At 50.3% G+C, this 22,215-nt stretch overlaps 1 protein-coding gene across 1 annotated transcript; it reads right to left on the reverse strand.

The window, feature by feature from the left end:
* Positions 1-1,589: 1,589 nt before the first annotated feature.
* Positions 1,590-3,425, reverse strand: LOC123165643 (putative F-box/FBD/LRR-repeat protein At5g22670). Its single transcript, XM_044583338.1, has 3 exons — positions 2,470-3,425; positions 2,252-2,386; positions 1,590-2,145 (listed from the first exon to the last, which is right to left on the reverse strand). Exons 1-3 carry the CDS (start codon positions 3,400-3,402, stop codon positions 1,753-1,755), a joined length of 1,461 nt encoding a protein of 486 aa, XP_044439273.1. The 5' UTR covers positions 3,403-3,425; the 3' UTR covers positions 1,590-1,752.
* Positions 3,426-22,215: the final 18,790 nt, after the last annotated feature.

Consider the following 22,215-nt stretch of genomic DNA (forward strand, 5'->3'; position numbering starts at 1 on the left):
AAATGTTCACGAGTTTAATTTTTTCATGACCTCACGAAATTGACAGTGATAATATATCTTGGCGATGCAACGAAATGTGATCATGGGCATTGGAGATTATAATTTTTTCTCCCGTTGCAACGCACGGGCCCTTTTGCTATTTTGACATAAACCTTGGTTCGGTTCCATTTTGCAACTTGGTATGTGCCCTATACAACGTGTACCCCGTTAATGTACGACGTGTACACCGTTAATTATATCATCTTTTTTTCACCAACTTCATGCTATTTTTGTTATCTGAACTAAAAATGGAAAGAAAAACACATTCCACTACCTTGAGCACTTCATCCCCTTTCTGGAACCGGAGCTCGCCGGGGTTCAACTTGTATTCTGGTATCTCCCCGAGGTTCGACACCATCACCGGCGTCCTCCTGTTTCTCTGCAAATTACAGGAGGTCAGAGACAGAGACCAACACATGAACCACGAATCCATCGATCAAACAAATCAAAGAGATAGTTCATGTGATGGAAAGAAAGATATATGTGCAGGGTACAATGCCTAGCGGCCAGAGAATGAATCAGCCCTGTTTCTCAGTTTCCACACCTTGGTGTGGTGTGTACAGTGTATATGTTGTTTCTCCCGATAACTTCATGTTAATAGTCTGGTTACCATGTTGTTTACAATGTTCTGACGTTTTATTGAGACGCTTTGTCAGCAATCAATTACCAATTGGTTGCACATCGGTGGGATTGATGCAATTATATGACAGATTCCATAGTGTGACGAAAATCAGAGTTTAGCATACTTCTGACATCGAAGTTGAGTTAGAGCTGGTGGCTGGAAGCATTCTGATCAGGAGTTTATTTTCATTTCGATGGAAATAGAACCGGGGTGCTTAAGGCTTCTGGAGTTATACAAGAGTGAAAGCTGTAAAATAACTGTTGTAATAAAAAAAATGTGAATAACTACTATAATTCAGTTGCTTCTGCCTATTTATTCTGCATCAGTCACCAGAGTATGGCTTGTACAGTATGATTTAGAAACTGATTGGAAACCTCAGTACACTGTTTGCACATTGTGATGTCAGAGATAGAGCTCCTGATGTCAAAGTTGATGAATTATTTTGTGCATGAAGGCCAGCAAAAGAAACAGCAGAAGGCGAATGTATTAGGAACGGCTGACAATATGGGAACAAGGAAAACCCAGTCTACAAAGAGAAGGACGAAGCCAAAGAATTCCTATTGACTTGCTGAGAAACAGGGAAATATATACTTACCAGCAGAGTCGACTCGCAATATCATGAATAGCTACTACAGAAGTATGTGATATGCAAATAATACACTGAAAGGAAAACCGGACCGAGCAGAAATAGCATGAACAATTACCTCTCTTGTGTAGGAAAAAGACTGGTATTTTTCCAATTTGAAAATGCAAAAAGAAATAAGAATATTTGATTACTAGTGAATGCTAACCTTAACATTAAAACACTTGATCAATTGCATCATTCCGTCAGCAGGGACCAAGTGTGTAATGGAAATATACGGTAACAATACTAGGTTTACTTTTCAGAACCATTAACTTACAGTACAAAATTCACATACTTCTGGGTGAAAAAAAAGGATAATTCAGTCTTCAATACAAGCATGAAGCGCTGATTTAAACTAGAAAACAAGCATGCACTGCTGACTGTAACTATAATAAACTAGGTTGCATCCATATTCTTCTTTCAGACATAAGACACCACAATCTTAAGGTATCAGACCATTGACAGATCACAGATATGCTTCTGAAGGAGCATCTACAAAACAACAGTTGAAAGGGTCGGCAATTGACAAGTCCTGGGGATCCAAACAGCGAATCCAACTAGCACAACTTCTTCCAAATTTCAATCGGGCGTCTTGAGAAGCTCTATTTTCCACTTCTAGCAGCCTGAGTTGATCAGTCATCCATTTCTTGTTGATATCAATCTTCTTATACACTTGAAAGTTGATTTCCTTTACCACTTTCGCATTCAAAACGAAGAACTTTACAAATCCAACATCTTCCTCACCACCTTTGTATTTTTTCAGCACCAGTACTTTGAGATGCCTCTCAAGGCATTTGATTGGATCTAGTGACTCATACTGAGGCACATTTTTTATTGCTGCCCTCGTAAAACAGTGCCTCTGGGAAGAACATAATAAACATATATTAACATTTTGCTAACGGCTCTATTAGATGAGAATTGAATATTTATTTTGATATACAAAGAAAAGAAAAATGAATACTCACAAAGACATAGAGCTTTTCCAAGCACGGGAAGCATCTAAGGATGTCAAGAACTGCATCCAAATCAGGGCTAGAGAAATGGAGAGCCAAAACCTTTACAGTGCATATTGGGACTTCCGAACTGGATGGGATCAATCTCTAAATAAAGAAAACAATAAAGATTGCTAAGCACCCGAACTAACAATGTCAGCTAAAAGTCTAGAGACTGATTCTGCGGTTACCTGGAAGACTATATTAGCAATCTCAATTTCTGAGATGCGGGCAGACAAAAGGCCCAATGTCTCCATTTTAGGTGCCTTAATTACCCGGATAGTCTCACCGCCTGAGCCCGGATTAACTAGTAGCAGCCTTTCAAGGCAAGGGGCGTCCTCAATGAACAATTCTCCTTTCCTCTCAAACAAAGAGTAGGCGATTATGATGATCCTGAGAGTTGTCGAGCTAATGCGGAGACAATTCACATCACGAATACCCTGCAATTTAAGCGACCCCAACACACGGCAGCCAGAGAGCACCCCCGAGAAGTCATCCTCGGAAATGGAGACGCGAGATAAGGTGAGCTGCTTGAGCAAGGGAAAACTCAGCGAATGGACAATCTCATTTGGGAAATTGCAGAGGCCAATTTTTGCCACAAGGAGGGTTGGTGCTAAGCGGAACACGGATGGTGGCAGCGGGTAACGGTTCTCACGTCCAGAGAGAAACGGCTGCCTAAAGTTGATGTCGAGCTCCTGAAGGTTGTCAAGGGCAGGGAAGACGAACCAGTTCTCGATCTGAGCGGCTTCCTCGGCATACCTCTTTTCCGCTATGTGGAGGCGGATGGAATAGATGACGAAGCGGCGGGCGGGGCCAGGGTGGTCGGAGAGGATCTTGGAGATGAGGGAGAAGCGCTTGAAGTCGTTGGAGCAGAGGTGTTTGGAGGCGTCGAGGTTGAGGGGCGCTGAGCGCCAGAGGGGACGCCATCGGCGAGCGATAACCTGGGTGCGTGCGCCGTCTTTGGTGGGCAGGAGGGAGATGATTGTGCAGAGGATGTCATCGGGGAGTTTGCTGATGAGATCACCGTGGCTGATGAGATCGCCGTCGAGCTCACCGTCGCGGCTCCGCTTCCGTGGCCTGCTACTCTTGGCCGCTGGTTCCACCGCCTTCTTTTTCTTCTTCATGTCGCGTGGCTGGCGAGACGGAGAATTTGGACGGGGAGGTGGTACTACGAGGACGGTAGGAGGGCTCTTGAGCTGCTTTCAAATTTATAAGCCGTGGAAGTACATGAGGCGCTCGCTCTATCTCATCGCGTCTCGTGCCGGAGACGAAAAGTTATCAAGTACTCACTCCGTCTAGATGCATACGTACGGTGTTTAAGGAGGTGCATCACGACCAAGGTGTGCACAGGTTGGACCAGGCAAAATCTAATAGCACGTGCTTTTAGTGCATAGTTTGGAAAGTGGCATCGTTGCAGCCAACCAACGATAGGCATGCAAGAGATTAGTCCGCTCAATTAATTGTTCCTGTTTACATGCACTCGCGGTTTGCAAAGGCTGGGTGCATGTAGCGACTAAGTATTGCAATTTTGTATTCTCTTAGGTGCCCAACACACATGGATGGAGGGAGCACATGTCATCACCGTTTTAATGCGCATGATTTACAACCTAAATTAGTACACACAATTAATAGGTTGTCTTGATACCTATCTTTTGATCAGAGGCCTAATAAATCAGGACGAAAGGAGTACACCTTTTCATGGTGGCCCTTGTCCAAGTCGTTAGCGTTCTCAACCGCTTTCAGCAGCTGCTGCAGCTATCAAGGCAGGAAGTGATATACTCGTTCACCGCAGGATCTCCTCGAGCTTCAACGTCACCGTCGATGCAGATCTAGCCGATGTTGACGCTGAGATCGTCACGTACGCCATCGAGCTTAGCGAAAAGGTCGTCCAATTTGCACTATTAGGAAAAACCTTATACACAGATGTATATCAGTAGCGCTGGTTAGGACTAAGCTACTTAGTAGTAGTGCGTGTCAACAAAGCGCGCTACAGCTATGGTAGTAGCAGTAGCGCGTCTGCAAAAAAGCGCTACTACTATAATTCCTACACTGTTGCCGGTAGGCTAGGAATAGTAGTAGCGAGCCTGAGGAAAACACGCTATTGCTAAGTGTCTTGTAACGGCGTGTTTCTGTTGTAGAGCGCTATTGCTAAGAAAAAAATAATTAGAAAAATAAATAGAAAAGTAAATAAAAATGAAAGAATTAGAAAAAGGAGAAATGAAAAAAAGAAAAAGAAAAATAGTGGAGAAAGGCACAGCAGTAGCGCTTGTTCTCACAAAGCGCTATAGCTATATTAGCAGTAGCACTTTTTATTTCCCCGCGCTATAGCTAAGTTCCTTAGATAATAGGAAAAGAAAAAGGAAAATAAATAGCTACTTTCTATAGCAGTAGCGCGTTTTAGCGGAAAGCGCTATAGCTAACTTAGCTATAGCGCGTTTTTCCTACCAGCGCTACTGCCAGTTTGACTTAACCACGCGCGGGCTCAAAATTTTGCTAAGTCATTTTCCCCCCTCTCCCCTTCCCCCCTCGATCTGTCACCGCTGTCGATCGCCCTGCGCCCGAGCACGCCGGCGGTCGCCCGAGCCCGCCCTCGGCCTCACCGCCGCCACACTATACCTCTCCGCCACTGCCCGAGCCCTCCCTGCACCGTCGCCGCCCGAGCCCGCCCTCGCCACAGACCGTAAGCTGAAGGAAATAGGCCCTAGAGGCAATAATAAAGTTGTTATTTATATTTCCTTATATCATGATAAATGTTTATTATTCATGCTAGAATTGTATTAACCGGAAACTTAGTACATATGTGAATACATAGACAAACAGAGTGTCACTAGTATGCCTCTACTTGACTAGCTCGTTAATCAAAGATGGTTAAAGTTTCCTAGCTATGGACAAGAGTTGTCATTTGATGAACGGGATCACATCATTAGAGAATGATGTGATTGACTTGACCCATCCGTTAGCTTAGCATTATGATCGTTTAGTTTATTGCTATTGCTTTCTTCATAACTTATACATGTTCCTATGACTATGAGATTATGCAACTCCCGAATATCGGAGGAACACTTAGTGTGCTATCAAACATCACAACGTAACTGGGTGATTATAAAGATGCTCTACAGGTGTCTCCGATGGTGTTTGTTGAGTTGGCATAGATCGAGATTACGATTTGTCACTCCGATTGTCGGAGAGGTATCTCTGGGCCCTCTCGGTAATGCACATAACTATAAGCCTTGCAAGCAATGTGACTAATGAGTTAGCTGCGAGATGTTGCATTACGGAACGAGTAAAGAGACTTGCAGGTAACGAGATTTAACTAGGTATGATGATACCGACGGTCGAACCTCGAGCAAGTAACATACCGATGACAAAGGGAACAACGTATGTTGTTATGCGGTTTGACCGATAAAGATCTTCGTAGAATATGTAGGAACCAACATGAGCATCCAGGTTCCACTATTGGTTATTGACCAGGAGTCTCGAAATGGTCGAGACATAAATATTGATATATTGGACGATGTTATTCGGACACCAAATGAGTTTCGGGGGTCACCGGATAAATATCGGAGTGCCGGGGAGTTATCGGAACCCCCGGGGGAACTAATGGGCCAACATGGGCCTTGTGAGAGGGAGAGGAGGGTGCCTTAGGGCTGGCCGCACGCCCCCCTTGAGGAGTCTGAATTGGACAAGGAGGGGGAGCGGCGCCCCCTCTTTCCCTCCCTCTCTCCCTGTCCTTCCTTCCCCCTCTCTCTTCCCTTGTTGGAAACCTACTAGGAATAGGATTCCTAGTAGGAATCCTACTTGGGGTGCGCCCCATGAGGGCCGGCCGGCCTCCCCCTTGGTCCTTTATATACGGAGGCAGGGGGCACCCTAGAACACACAAGTTGACAGTTGTCTTAGCCGTGTGCGGTGCCCCCCTCCACAGATTTCCACCTCGGTCATATTGTTGTAGAGGTTAGGCGAAGCCCTGCGTCGGTAACTTCATCATCACCGTCACCATGCCGTCGTGCTTACGAAACTCTCCCTCAGCCTCAGCTGGATCAAGAGTATGAGGGACGTCACCGAGCTGAACGTGTGCAGATCACGGAGGTGCCGTGCGTTCGGTACTTGGATCGGTTGGATCGCGAAGACGTTCGACTACATCAACTGCGTTACTAAACGCTTCCGCTTTCGGTCTACGAGGGTACATGGACACACTCTCCCCGCTCGTTGCTATGCATCACCTAGATGGATCTTGCATGTGCGTAGGAATTTTTTTGAAATTACTGCGTTCCCCAACAGTGGCATCTGAAAGTGCGTTAAGTCGACTAGAGGGGGGGGGTGAATAGGCGATTTTTATGAATTCTTCTCTGAGGAATTTTGGGGTGAGGAAATTCCTAAGCGAAGACTTGCAGCGGAATAAGTACTCAGATGCATACATGACATAACATAAACATGGACATCATGATGAAATGAAAACAAACACAGAGTACAGGAACCGTAAGCACAGGATAAAACAGGATGAAGACAAACAGACTGAAGAAATTGAATTGAGAAAACTGAGAAAGTCTTCTGTCAAAGTCTTCAAACAGATATGAACAAGAACGCAACACAATAATGAGGAAATGGAAGGGTTGAGGAAATAGAACCAGTTAGCTCGATGAAGACAATAATTTGGTAGAACAGTTCCAACTGCTGTGACAGTTGTACATCTGGTTGGAGCGGCTAGGTATTTAAACCCGAGCACACACAGTCCTCACCATATTCTCCTTGAGCTAAGGTCACACAGACCTCGCCCAATCACTCGTGGTAAGTCTTCAGGTGACTTCCAAACCTTTACAAACTCGGTCACTCAGCGATCCACAATTTCCTCTTGGATGCTCTAGACCATGACGCCTAACCGTCTGGAAGATGCACAGTCTTCAAAGGTAACAAGTGTCGGATCCACGCATGACCAATCTCTTTAGTGATGCTCAATCACTTTGGGTTTGTAGGTGTTTGGGTTTGGGTTTTCCTCACTTGATGATTTTCGCTCAAAGTCCTCGGAGGATGGGATGCTCTCAATGACAAGTGTTAGTTTCTCTCGGAGCATCCAACCAGCTAGTGGTTGTAGGGGGCGGCTATTTATAGCCTAGGGAGCAGCTCGACATGATAAGACATAAATGCCCTTCAATGATATGACCGTTAGGTGGGTAGATATTTTGGGGCAGCTGGCGCGTAGCACAGCAACGGTCGGAAATTTGAGGTTCAAATTCCTCAGGGCTATCATGTTCCTCACTTGTAGGCAATCCGCACTGGCGAATTCCTAACTCCTCAGTCAGAACAAATTTCTCAGAGACTAGAAGAACTTCGTCTCTGTCACTGAAGAAATTGACTGGACTGTATGAGATTTCCAATGTCTTCACTCGAAAGGATTGGTAGGTGTAGGATTTGAGATGAGCATCACTTGGAAACTTTTCCTTAGTTTTTCCTCGACCCCCTTTAACAGTACAGTGTTTCCTATGACTCAAGAAAGAGAAAAAGAAACTACGAAAACAAAAGTCTTTCATGGTTCATGTTCCTCGTATGAATATCAAGTCTTCACGGTCACACCAATTTCTTCACTTTCAAAGTCTTCAGAAAGTCTTCAGAAAACCAAAGTCTTCAGTGGAAGACATTCATTTTTAGGGGGCGACTTTCACTGTAAATATCAAACTCCTCATAGACTTATAGACCTGTGTACACTCACAAACGCATTAGTCCCTTAACCTATAAGTCTTCAATACACCAAAATCACTAAGGGGCACTAGATGCACTTACAATCTCCCCCTTTTTGGTGATTGATGACAATATAGGTTAAGTTTTGAACGGGGATATATAGAAGAACTTCCCCTGAAGATGTGCATAGTGAAGAATTTACTTTTGAAGCAATGCACATTTGAAGAGTAGAATCATGGAGATCTCTCCCGATATCTTGTAATTCATACATGCATTTAACATATGATATGAAGAATTTGAAATGCATGATGAAATATGGTGACTGATGCAATTCAGCATGCGTGCATTAACATATATGAGGAAATAGCATGCAGAAGAACATAGCGAAAGTATTAGACCACCATCGGGTTTAAGTTTACAACTCAATCCAACAAAGTCTTCAAAAGAACGAGAGCTGTAACTTTGGAAAAAAAAGCCCATATATAGAGACCCGCTTGAAGACTAACTCAAATTTCTCCCCCTTTGTCACCGAATGACCAAAAGGGACGAAAAGTGTGGACTAACGCCCCTGAAGAATATCATGTTGATGAAGGAGCGCCAGCGTTGTTGGGGTATGTTGATGTAGTGGGGCCTGCCGCAGTGTCGTCCAAATCTTCATGCTCATCAGTGTCGCGCGATGAAGAATATGAGCTGGCGACCGTTGAAGGTACTTTGACTTTCTTGAATTTCTTCGCTAGTGGTTGAGACCAGTCAAAGTCCTGCTGGAGACCCATTTGCTTCAAATCTTCTTCGCCATAAAGATGTGACAGAACAACCCAGGTGCGATCGAAGACTTCATGAAGGTAGTTATGGTTTTTCTTCACTACATTGTGTGTAGCAGTCATGTTGTGAAGAATAGAATGAAACTGACGCTTAACCCATTTGTGGTTACGATCGACCTTCTGGTGAAGACTGAGGAGTATCTCACGATCAGTCATCACCCTTGGAGCTGTGCCATGAGGATTTTGCTTTGAGGCATTGGCGGCAGAGTCATGAGTGGCAGAGTCATCATTGGTGGAATAAGATGCAGCTTTGCGGAACTGACCATCCAATGGACGAATGCCTTCATCAATAACAGCAGTAGCCTTGCCCTTTTCATCAGTTGAGGAAAATGTCCGCTTGAGGACTTCTATTGGGGGCAAGTAGCTGAGGTGATTCTGAAAGTCAGTCTTGTAATTGATTGAAGACCTTAATCGGAGGAATCTCATAATCCAGGGAGCGTAAGGCTTCAATTTAAAAGGGGAAAATGCATCATTGGCTAGAGTCCTCATGAAGAAATCATGATAGTTGACAGGAACGCCATGAATGGTGTTGAATACCAGATTCTTCATGATACCAACGACCTCTTCATCATTAGAGTCGTGGCCCTTGATTGGACTCAAGGTCTTGGTCAAGATGCGATATACAGTCCTTGGCACATATAGCAATTCCTTCACGAGGAATTTGGTCCTTGGGGCTTGAACGGGCTTTAGCGGTTTCATCAGAACTTGCATGTAATGGTCAGATAGCTCAGGTTCATGATATATACAACGAGCAACTTCAAGGGGAGGACTGACAGGGAGGGCATGAAGCAATTCTGCTTTGAAATGAGTGTTTTCTGTAATCCAATCCAACACCCAAGAGTTCACATCTTCAGCATTTCCTGTGATGTGCAGCGTTGCATAGAATTGAAGAATAAGTTCTTCGTTCCAATCACATATATCTGTGCAGAAGTTGAGTAGTCCAGCATCGTGAAGAACACCGAGGACTGACATGAAGCAAGGCAATGATTCCATGTCCACATGAGGAATATTCCCATGGTCAAAGACTTTGTCCTTATCAAAAAGCAGTGAAGAATAGAAGTTTGCTTGGCCGGCAGTCCAGAAATGCTTCCTTCGCAGACGAGCAGAGTCATATGGGTTGTAATATGTGAAGAACACATGCTTGTGAAAGAAGTCATCAACCTTGAAGGTTTGCTTCTTGGAGAAGGGATTCTTCGGCTTGGGTTGAGGAGTATCAGTCAAAGTCATCAGAGGCTCAGGAATCTCCTTCTCAGGCACCGCGGGCTGAGGAATTTCAGGTTCAGTTTTAGTTGTAGCCTCGGTCTTCATTTCTTCAGCAGCATGTTCATCAACACTAGAGGCTAGAATTTCTTCATGAATGGACGGAGTGATGCGAGGTTCTTCAGAGCCCATTAGAACTTTAGTGTGCACTAGGGACTGAGTGATTTGTTGCGGTGGCGTGAACAAAGGAGAGTTGGGGTGCTGACTTTCCCAAAAGTCATCATTCATAACAAGCGTGGTGCTCCCAATGTCCACGTCTTCATCTTGTTCACTTAATTCTTCAACACCTGCCTCTTCAGCTGTGAACTAAGGCACTGACGATGAAACAACTGGAGTTGAAGGGATATTATCCACTTCAATTTCTTCATCCAACTGCTCTGAAGAAGCAGCAGAAGGAATATCTTCATCAGATCCGCTTGGGATCTCATATTCTTCACCAAAAGGAACAAGTTCCTTTGATGGCATGCTTGAGACGGGAATAGCATCTATGGGATTCTCAAAAGAGCTTGTCAATATCTTCATCTTCTTCGGTGCTGAAGAATTTGACAAAGCTGATGCTTTCCTCTTCTTCACTGCTGCTTGCTCTGTAGCTTTGGTTTTCTTCACTTCTGATGCAGAAGGAAGAGCTGGACTTGGTGTTGGTGCAGGAGGAGCAGAGGAAAGTTGTTCAGTTATCTCAGGCACAACTGTTTCAGTTTGCCTGGTTGGTTGAAATTCTTCAGGCCCAGCGATTGATGCCTCAGTTGGCCTGGCTTGTTCTTCAGGTGCAACACTAGTGGTTGGCCTGGAAATGTCATCAGCGGCTGGGATGCAGTCATCAGCCCTGGTACTGGCGGTTTCATCAGCAGCCTGATTTTCATCAGCGGTGCTGGCATGTTCTTCAGTCGACTGAGCAGATGCTTCATCCTGAGGAGATTCATGTTGCTTTGGGTCTGCAACATTTGAGGTGAATCCCTTGGTGAGATTCACGAATCTGACTTTGGCTCCAAGCCAGTTAGCATAGTAGCGATCAAATTCATCACTCATATTCTTGATCTCAGATTGCAGAGCTACAAGTTCATCAGTTGTCATTTTGACAGCATTCTTCTTTAGCAAGCGCTCCTTTTTGTACTGCGCTTTCTTCAACTGTTTGGCCTTCTCGAATTTCCATTTTTCTCCGCCAATGAAGGCAGTCAACATGTGACTTTGGCCAGGAGTCAGCTTCAGGTCTGACACAGGTGTGTTGGGGTCCTTGTGCCAGAGATCAATGTACTCAAGGATCAACTTTGGATCCAGTAAGAGAGGAACTTCACTTCCTTTGGCTCTAGCGGCCCTCTGCTGTCTATCTCTGATGATTTCGGCAAGTTCCTCATCATCAACTTTGTCTTCATCAGACGGCACTTGAAAGGCAACCTGCTTCTTGTGAGGACTTGGTCTAGTGCCTCGTCCAGCAGTGGCCTTGGTCTTCAGCAGAGTGGGGCCCGTTGAGGAATTTGGAGGAGCTATAGAACTTGCAGAGGCTCCTAAGGCAATAAATTTGCATGTGGTCCTTTGACATGAGGCGAGATGCGCAGGTGTTGAGGACTTTGTCGGAGGAGCTGAGAGTTTTGGAGGAGCTGGAGCAGCATGAGGAATTTGTTGTGAGGGCTTTGCAGAACTGTGTCGTGAGGGCATTGCTGAGGAGCTTGGCCGTGAGGGCATAGAAGTTGAAGCACTGGGCTTGTGAGCAGGCTTCTTGGGCATAGCCTTCTTAGGCTTGCTAGCAGAGGCCTCAGCAGTAGTAGCAGCAAAATCTTCATTGAATTTCTTCACTGCTTCTTTTGCCATTTTGGCTAGTTTAGCTTGACGCTTGGCCCATTCCTTGGGGAAATCCTCACCTCTTCTGATGCTTGAGGGATCAGCAACTTCGCCTGGTGCCAAGGGAGGTCTTGGGCATGGAGGGTGTACTGAGAATTTCTTCATGTACTTGGGAGTCACATATCTGTACTCCCTCCATTCTCTGGCCCATCTCCTCTCAATCTTCTGAATGCGCACTTTGCGCTCATTCTTCGTTTCATGAGGAGGAGTGCAGTATCCTGCATAGAGATCATCAGGAATCTCAAACGCAGTGTTGACTTCCAATTTCTTCCCTCCCTTCTGAGGTTTCTTGCCATCTGCCATTTTCTTTAGCCAAGGATTTTGAACTATTGAGTTCTCTGAAGAGGTATGCAACTTTTCTTCGAGGAACGCTGCAAATGAGTTAAGTTGATGAGAACCTAGTGATTTAGAAGCGGACATGTGTACCTGTGAACAGAGTATAGGTGCAAAGAATTTGGAGAGGTCATATGCGTTCTCAGAAGATTTGCAAAAAGGAACAAGTTTGAGGAATTTGACCAGATGTGTCTTTAGGAATTTCACTAAGCGTTCTTTGACTTAGGTTCCAGAGTTGTATAGATTGGACATCCACACAATTTAGGAATCTTGAAGAAAAATGTTGCTTAGGGAAACAAATCAAGAACAGATGTTTGTGCGAGGTGTTTAGAGTGTGAAGATTGAAGAATAAACACCCTTTTGAAGATTTGTAGAAAACAATGGAATCAACAAGGGCAGTAAAAATGAATTTTAGTTACCCTTGATGAAGAACATGATGAACTATGAATAGTAGATTTGAAGCTCGTCGGCTCAGATCTTCCACGCCCTAACTTGGCTGAGGAAGATAGCTACAGCGGCGGCGGAGTGAAGAAATCCGCGACCGGCCCGAGTACGACGACGAGGTCGAGGCAGCGAAGCTCTTCCTCACCGGCGACGATGGAAGTAGCGGCGGCGCTAGGTTTTGAGAGCTCGAGCGAGGGAGTGAGGTCGAGCAGAGTAAAAAACAGTCTGAGGAGGGTGAGGGGTATTTATAGCCGAGGTGAAAAACCGCTCACCCGAGGAAAATGGACGAACGTGCCCCTGACCCTTCTCATTCGTGCGACATGTGTCACTTGTCGGTGTCAAAACCGGCGGATCTCGGGTAGGGGGTCCCGGACTGTGCGTCTAAGGTCGATGGTAACATGAGACAGGGGACAGAATGTTTACCCAGGTTCGGGCCCTCTCTATGGAGGTAATACCCTACTTCCTGCTTGATTGATCTTGATGAATATGAGTATTACAAGAGTTGATCTAGCACGAGATCGTAATGGCTAAAACCCTAGAAGTCTAGCCTGTCTCACTATGATTATCATTGTCCTCTACGGACCTAGCCCTCCGGTTTATATAGACACCAGAGGGATCTAGGGTTACACAAAGTTGATTACAGAAAAGGAAATCTTCATATTTGGTCGCCAAGCTTGCCTTCCAGCCAAGGAGAGTCCCATCCGGACACGGGCAGAGTCTTCGGTCTTCGCATCTTCACAGCCCAACAGTCCGGCCCATGGCTAACAGGCCGGACGCCCGAGGACCCCTTAGTCCAGGACTCCCTCAGTAGCCTCCGAACCAGACTTCAATGACGAGGTGTCCGGTGCGCAGATTGTCTTCGGCATTGCAAGGCGGGTTCCTCCTCCGATGACTTTAAAACGATGTATTCGACCTTCCATTTAATGTCATACCCCTCGGCTTGTGTGTATCAACAACTTCAGCCTCCATATGTCGAGCGAATGCGAGAGGTCAGGGTGTTTTTACACATAACACCCCGGCCATGTAAGGAGGAGTATCTACTTAAAGAGATTGGATCTCAGATCCATTCAGCACCACACGGAAAAAATCCTCTGAGCACGCTAGGAAAGTTCCTTCCAACATGGCTAATGCTCCCAGCTCCTGCGTCCCAGAAAAAGGCGAATGGGAGAGGTGTTCCGTATCCCACAGTCAGCTGGTGAAGCTGCAAACACAGGGATTCCTTCCCCCCGCAGATCTAGTCTCTATTCAAGCAGGATTGACCTCCTTCAATGGCGGGGCTCAGGCTGAAAATTTCCGCAATCCATCCAGGGGGGAACAAGTGTGCTTCGTCCCTTATCTATTAATAGGTGTCGGATTTCCAATTCATCCGTTCCTCCGAGGGCTTCTGGAGTATTACAGCCTCTAACTGCACAACTTTACTCCTTCCTCCATCCTGCATATCCCGGGTTACGTCGCTCTTTGTGAGCTGTTCCTGGGTTGTGAGGCCCACTTTGAATTGTGGAGGAAGCTATTTTGTCTCGTCCCGCGTAACCACGAGGGATCAATATTTGAAGTGTGCAGAGCCGAAATATGGTGCGTCACCGAGACCGGATACCTGTCCGGCACACCAAAGAAGGCATCCGAAGAGTGGCCTTCCAAGTGGTTCTATATTGAGGACGTCGCACTTCTAGACCCAGTTCGGTGGGGTCTTCCCGAGTTCACAAGTGTTCCTTTGAAGAAACGCCGCAGCTGGCGCCCTCGGAGCCTCGAGGAGGAAGATAGTGCGGAAGTTTGTCAACTCATGAGCAAGATAAGGACGCTCGCTCAGTTCGTATTATCAATAGTTGAAGTGATGGCGACTTCCATAGTACGGGGGGTTCAGCCACTCCAATACTAAGGGCTTCCCATGTGGCACTACAATGGGGAGGATGATGCTTCCCGCTATGGCCGGAAGGGTCCGGATACCCCCACCGCTTTAGCCAAAATATTGGCCGAACTGTTCAAAGGGGAGGAAGAGGAATTTCTACGCATCAAGCGCAGAGATGGATTTTCCATGTACAGTCCTCCTAGTTGGGTAAGTCCCAACTCCTCTGCTCTACTCACCCCACTCCCTGAGCTACTTTCAATGAATATTAATCCGTCCATTTATAACAGCACTGGCGAAAGATTTCCGAAGGGCTTCACAGCCCCGCCCCGGAGCCCGAGGGCCACAATCGGGACCTTGGCCCTGGATTCGAAGAGGATCCGGATATATTCGTGGTGCTCGAGGATGGGGTGTTTTACCAGGCGAGCTATGACGGCATAGAAGTGGCCATCACCGCCGATTATCCCGGTCTTCTCCTGCGTCACACGTAAGTAATTAGGAGACATCTCACCCGAAAGAGCTCTGTCATTCTACCTCACCCACCGCACTGTCCTGTGCTCAAAAGGGGAGGTGTTCGGCGCACCATGCTGCCCCAGGGACATCTCCAAAGAGAGCGGCCCCCACGCCAGGCAAGCCTTCTAAGAGGAAGGCAAACGAAGATACGACCGAGCCTTCATCGAAGAGGTATGGATTTGCAAATATGCCCCTTGGCAGTCGCATCCAACTGTGACCTCTTGGTTTGTCCTGTTTCAGGAAAAGAGTGTGCCGGACCATGTCTGGGGGTCCCGCCAGCCATACTCCCCACAGCCGGGATCCAGATCCGGCTGTAAGGACGGGGGCTGATATGGGGGTGATGCCGGATTGTCCTCCAGCCGAGGATTTGGATGATGTATCCGTCACCAACTCGGAAGTGGAGAGCTCCATGAATCATCGGCGCCGAAGGGCCATTTTACGAGACCCCAACTTTTCAGAAGAGGCGTTTAATCCCTTCAGCTCGGCTGATGCATACATCCGAGCTGCTCGAGATGGGCTTACCAGAGCCACAAATCAACATTTAAAAGACGTGCAGGTAAATTTACATTGTCCAAATATAATAATTATATACCAGTAGCCCCCGAGACTTGAAGCAGTTAATACAATGGATTTAAGGATCATTGTATAACTAGGTGCTTACGGAGAAGAACAACCTGTTGTCTCAAGAGCTAGAAAAATGTCGGACACAACTAACTGCTGTTTCCGCCGAACTGGAGAAATCCAAGAAGGCGTCCTCCGGTAATATTCCCCTCCATCGAGAAATAATAATTATATACCAGTTATGCTAACACTGTTGCTTATCTCATGACAGGATCGTCAGATCAACTGGAGGAGACGCTGAAAACCGCACAGGCAGGAGAGAAAGAGGCCAAAATACTACACGTCGCAGGCGAGCGTGTGCTGACCCGAGTCAGGGATGAGAAAAACAAGCTCCAAGATTTCAACACCCAGCTGGGCGAAGAGCTGACGGATGTGCGGGCCCAGCTGGCTGACTCGGTAAAGGAAAATAAAAGACTGCGAGGCGGCATATTCAGTATGTGGCCGAACTTACCTTATAGTAATTTGGAGATGAAAGGATCTGACAGAGTTATGTTTCTAGGTATGCTGACGGGCCGTCCCGAAGAGGACGTGTCCAGATTGTCGGGCGATCTACTGCAAGGGCTGTTCCAAATGCACGAGCAAGCTCGGCAGGCAATGCGGAGTATTGCCAAGGCCTTATGGCCCTCCGCCTCCCCTCCAGGAAGTATGGAGGAGCTTGTAGAGCTATTCAAGGGAGCGCGGCGACGTTTCCGATTATGGAAAATATCGGCCTGCTGGGAAGGTGCACGAGAGGCCTGGGCCATGGTGAAAACACGGTATACCAAGCTTGATCCGAATCACATGGCCCGGGTCGGACCTCTAGGGTCAGATGGAAAGGAAGTTCCCGTTAATTTGGTATATGACCAAGTAGAAGTAGCCACCAAGTATTCCCAACAAGATTGTAAATTAGACGGCTGTCGGATGTGGGGTTCCGGCAAACCCTTAAGGTTCGAACACTGGGGTGCGTGCGAAGTCTTTCCCTCCTACCGATCGTTGCCCTAGCTCGCTAAGATCTCGTGGACGAACTCGACGAACTCGGAACACAGAAAGACACGGGATTTATACTGGTTTGGGCCACCGTTGTGGTGTAGTACCCTAATCCAGTGTGGTGGTGGTGGATTGCCTCTTGGGCTGTCGAAGAACAGTACAAGGGGAAGAACGACCTCCTAAGATTGAGGTGTTCTTGTGCTAGTGTTGGCTTTCGATCTGTTCGAGTTCTGGTTCTCTGTCTCCTACTACTGTGGTGGCTAGACCTATTTATAGAGGCCCTGGTCCTCTTCCCAAATAATGAGCAGGAAGGGAGCCAACAACGGCGGGCAAGTTTGAAGGGGGACAACTAGTACAAGCTATCCTGACAAAAGTGGTCTTCGCCCGCGAAAGGCTCTGGTGGTGACGCCGTCTTGGGCTCCACGATGACCTCCATCTCGCTGTACTCCTAGTCTTGGTCTCGTTGCACTAATATAGCAACCTTTGCCTGATGCCTCGGTACTCCTCGCCTGCGCTGGCTTCCTTAGCACCAAAGAGGAAACAAGGACACTGCATGCGCTGGCGCCCGCCTAGCGCCCACCTGGTGTCGATCGTCACGGCTCCGCTCCTCGTGAGCCTGCCTGGCTTGGCCGCTCCTGAGGAGGTCTTGCGTCGTCTGCCTCGCGAGGCTTGGCCCCTCGCGAGGGTCTTGAATGCCTTGTCGATGAAGATGGGCCGTATGGCCTGCTAGCTCAGCCACGCCGTGGGCCGCAGGCAGGCAAGTCTGGGGACCCCCGTTCCCAGAACGCCGACAGTAGCCCCCGGGCCCAAGGTGCGCTCGGGCTTGGCTTCGCGGCGAAGCCAAGGGTCAAGTTCGGAGCACCACGAGCCCCAAAAGCCTGCGGCCTCAGTTGACGCGTGGCGGTCGATCTGACGTGGGTGTCTCCGCTTCCCCATGCTGCCTCGGCAACTGCATGACTTGACAAGTCCCTGCGACATGCAAGGAAAACCATCATTACCTGCGATCATGGGAGGCGCCGGTTGGCCTTCTCTTGCTATAAATGGAGAGGGGGGTGGAGCCCCCGTTGCCCATCTCTTCCTCGCTTGCTTGCTTCTTCCTCCTTGCTCCACTGCTAACAACAATGGCGCCTATCAGAAGGTTTTCTACCGAAGAGAAGGGAAAGGCTCCCCGGGATGACCCGGGGCCACTTCCGCCGAAGAAGAGGTCGGTCCATCGTCATGATGAAGCGGCGATGCAGGTGTTGACGAGGCCTTGGTGCGAGCGGCCTCCTACAGGGTACCCGCTACCCTTGTATGCCCGAGCCGAGGGCTCGGGAGGGTGGAGCGACGAGCAGCGCCACCCACGCCGCGTCTGGGGTCGCCGCGCCTCAACGACGCGCGCCGTCGCCCCCGGAATCCACGCCACGGACTCCTCGCGCGAGTTGGTGCTGTGGGCGCTGATGCCTCCAATCTCCTGGATCCGCTTCGCGTGGTTTTTCTCCGACGTGATGCCGCCAAGGGGGCCTCTCAAGCTCTGGTTGCAGCACACTGACTGCAGCACTCCGGCGACCGGAGCAGAGATCGAAGCGGTCCCCGCTGGCAAGATCTTCATGACTCGCGGCTGGGGCGAGATCGCGCGGGTCTGCCGCGCGAGGGATGCCCTCGCGATCCACTTTGAGTTCGACGGCGTCTCCACGCTCTTCTTCAAGGTCTTTGATGCAGAGGGCCGCCGCTTGGAGTGCTGCTCCGGAGAGGAGCGTCAAGCTGACGCGCGCCCCGCTCACGGCCACTCCAGCAGCAGCAGCCCTTGGGAGTCCAGCAGCTCTCCTGAGCTCTATGAGACTCCAGAGACGAGCGACGATAGCTACGTGCCCCCGAGCTCTCGCCACGCTCGGAGCAGAGCTGCAGTGTTGGGCCGTCACCACCGCTGATCTGGATGGGGTTGGCGCCGGCCTCCCGTGGCCCACTGTTGATGATGGCGTCTGCCACGGGAGGGTGTAGATAGGATCCCCCTTAGTTTTAGCTTTTGTTCCCTACGAAGAATCATGAGTTACCCCGTGGGGGCATGTAAGGGTCTGTAATGTCTTTTGTGCCTATCTTCCTTGTTATGAGAATTTGGTGAACGCATGTCCCGTTAAGGCTCGGTCCCCCCTTTCTTTCCTTGCGATAGCTTGTTGCTCTACGCTGACAGGTCCCGGTCCCCAGGCAGGCTACAGCCGTCGCTGGTATGCCAGGTCGCGTGCCGTGGTCAAGGCCAGGAGGTGTGCGGCCCGAGGTCCAGTAAGAGCCCCTGAGGCGCGATGCTCAGGAAGTCCCCCTTAGCGCTCAAGCAGCCATGGTAAGGCGAGAAAGGGAGTCGACATGGCCACAACAGGGTTGCGGCAGGGTGTGAGTGACCATTAGGCCCAAACATTTAGCCGATCCGATGGCGGGACTTATCTTGTTGATTTCGTGGCGATTCCTGATGGTGCGCTAGGCCTGCGCGCCAACTTTTGCAGCATAGCCAGGCCAGCCCATACGAGTTTCCCTCCCCATGCTCTCCTTAGTGCTCTGCGTCCTCAGGTCCCAGCCCTCGAGCGAGCTCAGCCGCCGCTGGTATGCCAGGTCGCGATGCCGTGGGCAAGGCTAGGGGGTGAGGGCTGGAGAGCCAGTAAGAGTTCTTGAGTCGCGATGCTCAGGAGCCCCCTTTTAACGCGCAAGCGAATTGCATAGGATGAGCAGACCCGTGGTGGGCGGCAATCGAGCAGGCGATAGCCGTGGGCAGGTTAAGTATGGAAGGCAGATCAACTTGGGTAAACACAGGAAGATACATGTCACTAGGTCCAGCCTGAGCGGCTTGGGGATGATGCAGCCCGTGGGGCGCCCCCAATAAGGTAAGCTAAAGACATAAGCAAAAGGGATACATGCCACAGGGACGGACCCATGTGGCCTGGGAATAATGCAGCCCAAGGGGCGCTCCTAGCTAAACGAGCTTGGAAGATGTCACCTAGTTCCGTAGACGAAGTAGAGTTGGTGCAGCTGAAGACGTGCGTCGAAGGAGAGGCTCCTCATGAGCCACCGGAGCCCTGAGCCTCGGGAGGCTCTAGGGGCTCGGGAGGTTCCCTGAAGACCGTCTCCATCTCCTCCAGGACGGCGTGGTACCTGGCCTCCTGAGCCGCCAGGACACGCCGCATGTTGCGCTGATAGGCTGACGCCACCCTCGGCAAGCCGAAGGGCATGCGAACGTAGCTGTGTGGTGGTCCCTCGCAGCGGCCCACACGCGATGGCCAGAAGCGCTCCTGAGATGCGGCCCTGTTGAGCCCGGGGACGTCGATGCAGACACGCAGCCCAGCATCCTCGCCAGGATGGGGAGCTGCGCCTCGTTAGCGGCTGTCGCCGCGCATGGCTCTTGCTTCTTCCAGTTCCTGAGTGGTCTTGGTGATGAACTCCTGAGTGGTGGGCACTCCTTGCCCTGTGCTCTCCCGAGGGACACGTGCCGCGAAGCACGCCTCCAAGTGGAGCCCAAACGCCTCCCTCGTGAGGTTGGCAAGGTCTGAGGCCCTCCAGAAAAGAGCCCCCGAGCCCTGTCCGAGGAGGGCACCGGGCGCGCCTTCCTATGCGATGGAGGGAGGCGCCCCTGGGACGGACACTGATCCTGATGAGGCTCCTGCCGCGTCGCCATCCTCCTGAGGTCCTGCGCGGCGCAGCTGCTTCTTCTTGGGGATGGCCTCCGGAGGGCCCTCACTTCTGCTGTCGGGGTCGTCGATTTCTGCAGCTTAGAAGGCGCGCTCAAGGGAGCACACCGCATCTCTTTCTTCACACGGTACCGTGATGATTCCTCCGCTTCCCGGCATCTTGAGGACGTTATAGCCATGGTGGGTGACTGCCATGAACTTGGCCAGGGCCGGATACCCGAGGATGGTGTTGTACGACAGGCGGATGTGCGCGACGTCGAAGTCGATGAGCTCGGTGCGGTAGTTCTTGCGTTCTCCAAAGGTGACAGGCAGGCGGACTTGCCCTATCGGTGTGGTGGAGCCGTCGGTCACTCCTGAGAAAAGTTTGGTAGGCTGGAGCTGCTCATATGGCACTTGGAGATTGTCGAACGTGTCGACGGACAGGACGTTGAGCCCTGCGCCGCCGTCGATGAGGGTCTTGGTAACCTCCACATTGCTGATGACTGGGGAACACAACATCGGGAGGGCGCCGGCAGTGGCCGCGCACCTGAGCTGATCTGCCGAGTTGAAAGTGATGGCGCATTGGGACCACTTGAGCGGACGCGTGGCCTCGAGCTTGGGGAGCACCGCGTTCACCTCGCGATCGAACTGTTTGAAGATGCGCTGAGAGGCTGGGGCCTGAGCGTCGCCCAAGATGCAGGCGATTGCGCATGGCTCCTGGAAGCCCCCAGCCCCCTTGTCCTGATGGTGGTCGTCGTTCCTTCTCGGTGGCGGCAGCGGGGGAAGACCGGTGTTGCCTTGGGGGCGATCCTCGCAAGGCTGGTCCCTCCAGGCGCCCTCGCGAGGATGGTCCTGCCAGTGGTCCTTACGAGGCCTATCGCGCCACTCCTGGCGCGGGCCACGGTCGTCCCAGCGTCCGCCTCCACGTCCTCCTCCATGGCCGTAGCCCCGGTCATTGCGCTCGGGGCGTCGACCGAAGCGTCCTTCCCGTATGGCTCTGAGCTCTTGACAGTCGCTGGTGTTGTGGGTGTTCAGGTTGTGGAAGGCGCAGAATGGTCAGCTGTTCTTGGATGACTCGGGCTGATCTCTGCCCCGCTTGGTGTCGGGCTCCGCTGCTAGCACCACTGCCTCCTTGCGCTTCGCGTCCTTGGCCTTGGCCTTCTTCTCCTCCGCTCCTGCAGCTGGCAGCTCAAGGAGAGAGAGGCCCCCTCCTCAGCTCTTGTGCACTTGGTCGCCAGGGTGAACAGCTCCTGAGATGTGCAGAGCTCCTCGTGGATAGCGAGCTCTTCCTTCATCTTGACATCGCGGACGCCGTCGGAGAACGCGGAGATGATGGCCTCGTCCATGACCTTGGGGATCTTGAGGCGGGTGTTGTTGAAGCGCTGGATGTACTTTTGGAGGGTCTCTCCCGGTTGTTGCTTGATGCGGCGCAGATCACCCGCGGCCGGCGGGCGGTCGCCAGTGCCCTGGAAGTTGGCGACGAAGCGGTCGCACATCTCGTCCCAGGAGGAGATCGAGCCGTGCTGCAGGTTCAGGAGCCAGGAGCGGGCCCCATCCTTGAGAGCCATGGGAAACCAATTCGCAATGACTTTCCCATCGCCGTTGGCTGCTTTGATGCTCAGCTCATAGAGATCCAGGAACTCCGCGGGGCCGGCAGTGCCGTCGTAGCGAGGAGGCAGATCCGGCTTGAACTTGCCTGGCCAAGCAACGCTACGCAGCTCGGGGGTGAAAGCGCGGCAGCCAGCTATGGTCGCTGGTGCCCGCCTCGGAGGTGGAGCTTGGTCTTGACGAGGTCCGCGCGGCGCCGCTGCGGGCGGCGCGCGGTCTTGACAAGGCGGCGCGGGGAGCGTAGGTGCAGCTTCTCGCGGCCGCGGGATTTCTTGGCAGCTTCTTTCTTCGCGCGCGGGCATCGGGCGTGGTGGATCACACCGTGGGGCCGCGCGCCTTGGTGCCAAGGCACCGTCTTGGGGCAGAGGTGGTGGAGGCGCACCATGA

This window comes from Triticum aestivum, chromosome 1D (genome assembly GCF_018294505.1).
Source record: "Triticum aestivum cultivar Chinese Spring chromosome 1D, IWGSC CS RefSeq v2.1, whole genome shotgun sequence".
Lineage (NCBI taxonomy): Eukaryota > Viridiplantae > Streptophyta > Magnoliopsida > Poales > Poaceae > Triticum > Triticum aestivum.

Coding starts and splice junctions, on each gene's coding strand:
- LOC123165643 (XM_044583338.1), bottom strand. CDS start 3,402: ATGAAGAAGAAAAAGAAGGCGGTGGAACCAGCGGCCAAGAGTAGCAGG. Junction 2,387..2,469: donor TTGCTAATATAGTCTTCCAG/GTAACCGCAGAA, acceptor TTCTTTATTTAG/AGATTGATCCCATCCAGTTC. Junction 2,146..2,251: donor TGGAAAAGCTCTATGTCTTT/GTGAGTATTCAT, acceptor TGTTCTTCCCAG/AGGCACTGTTTTACGAGGGC.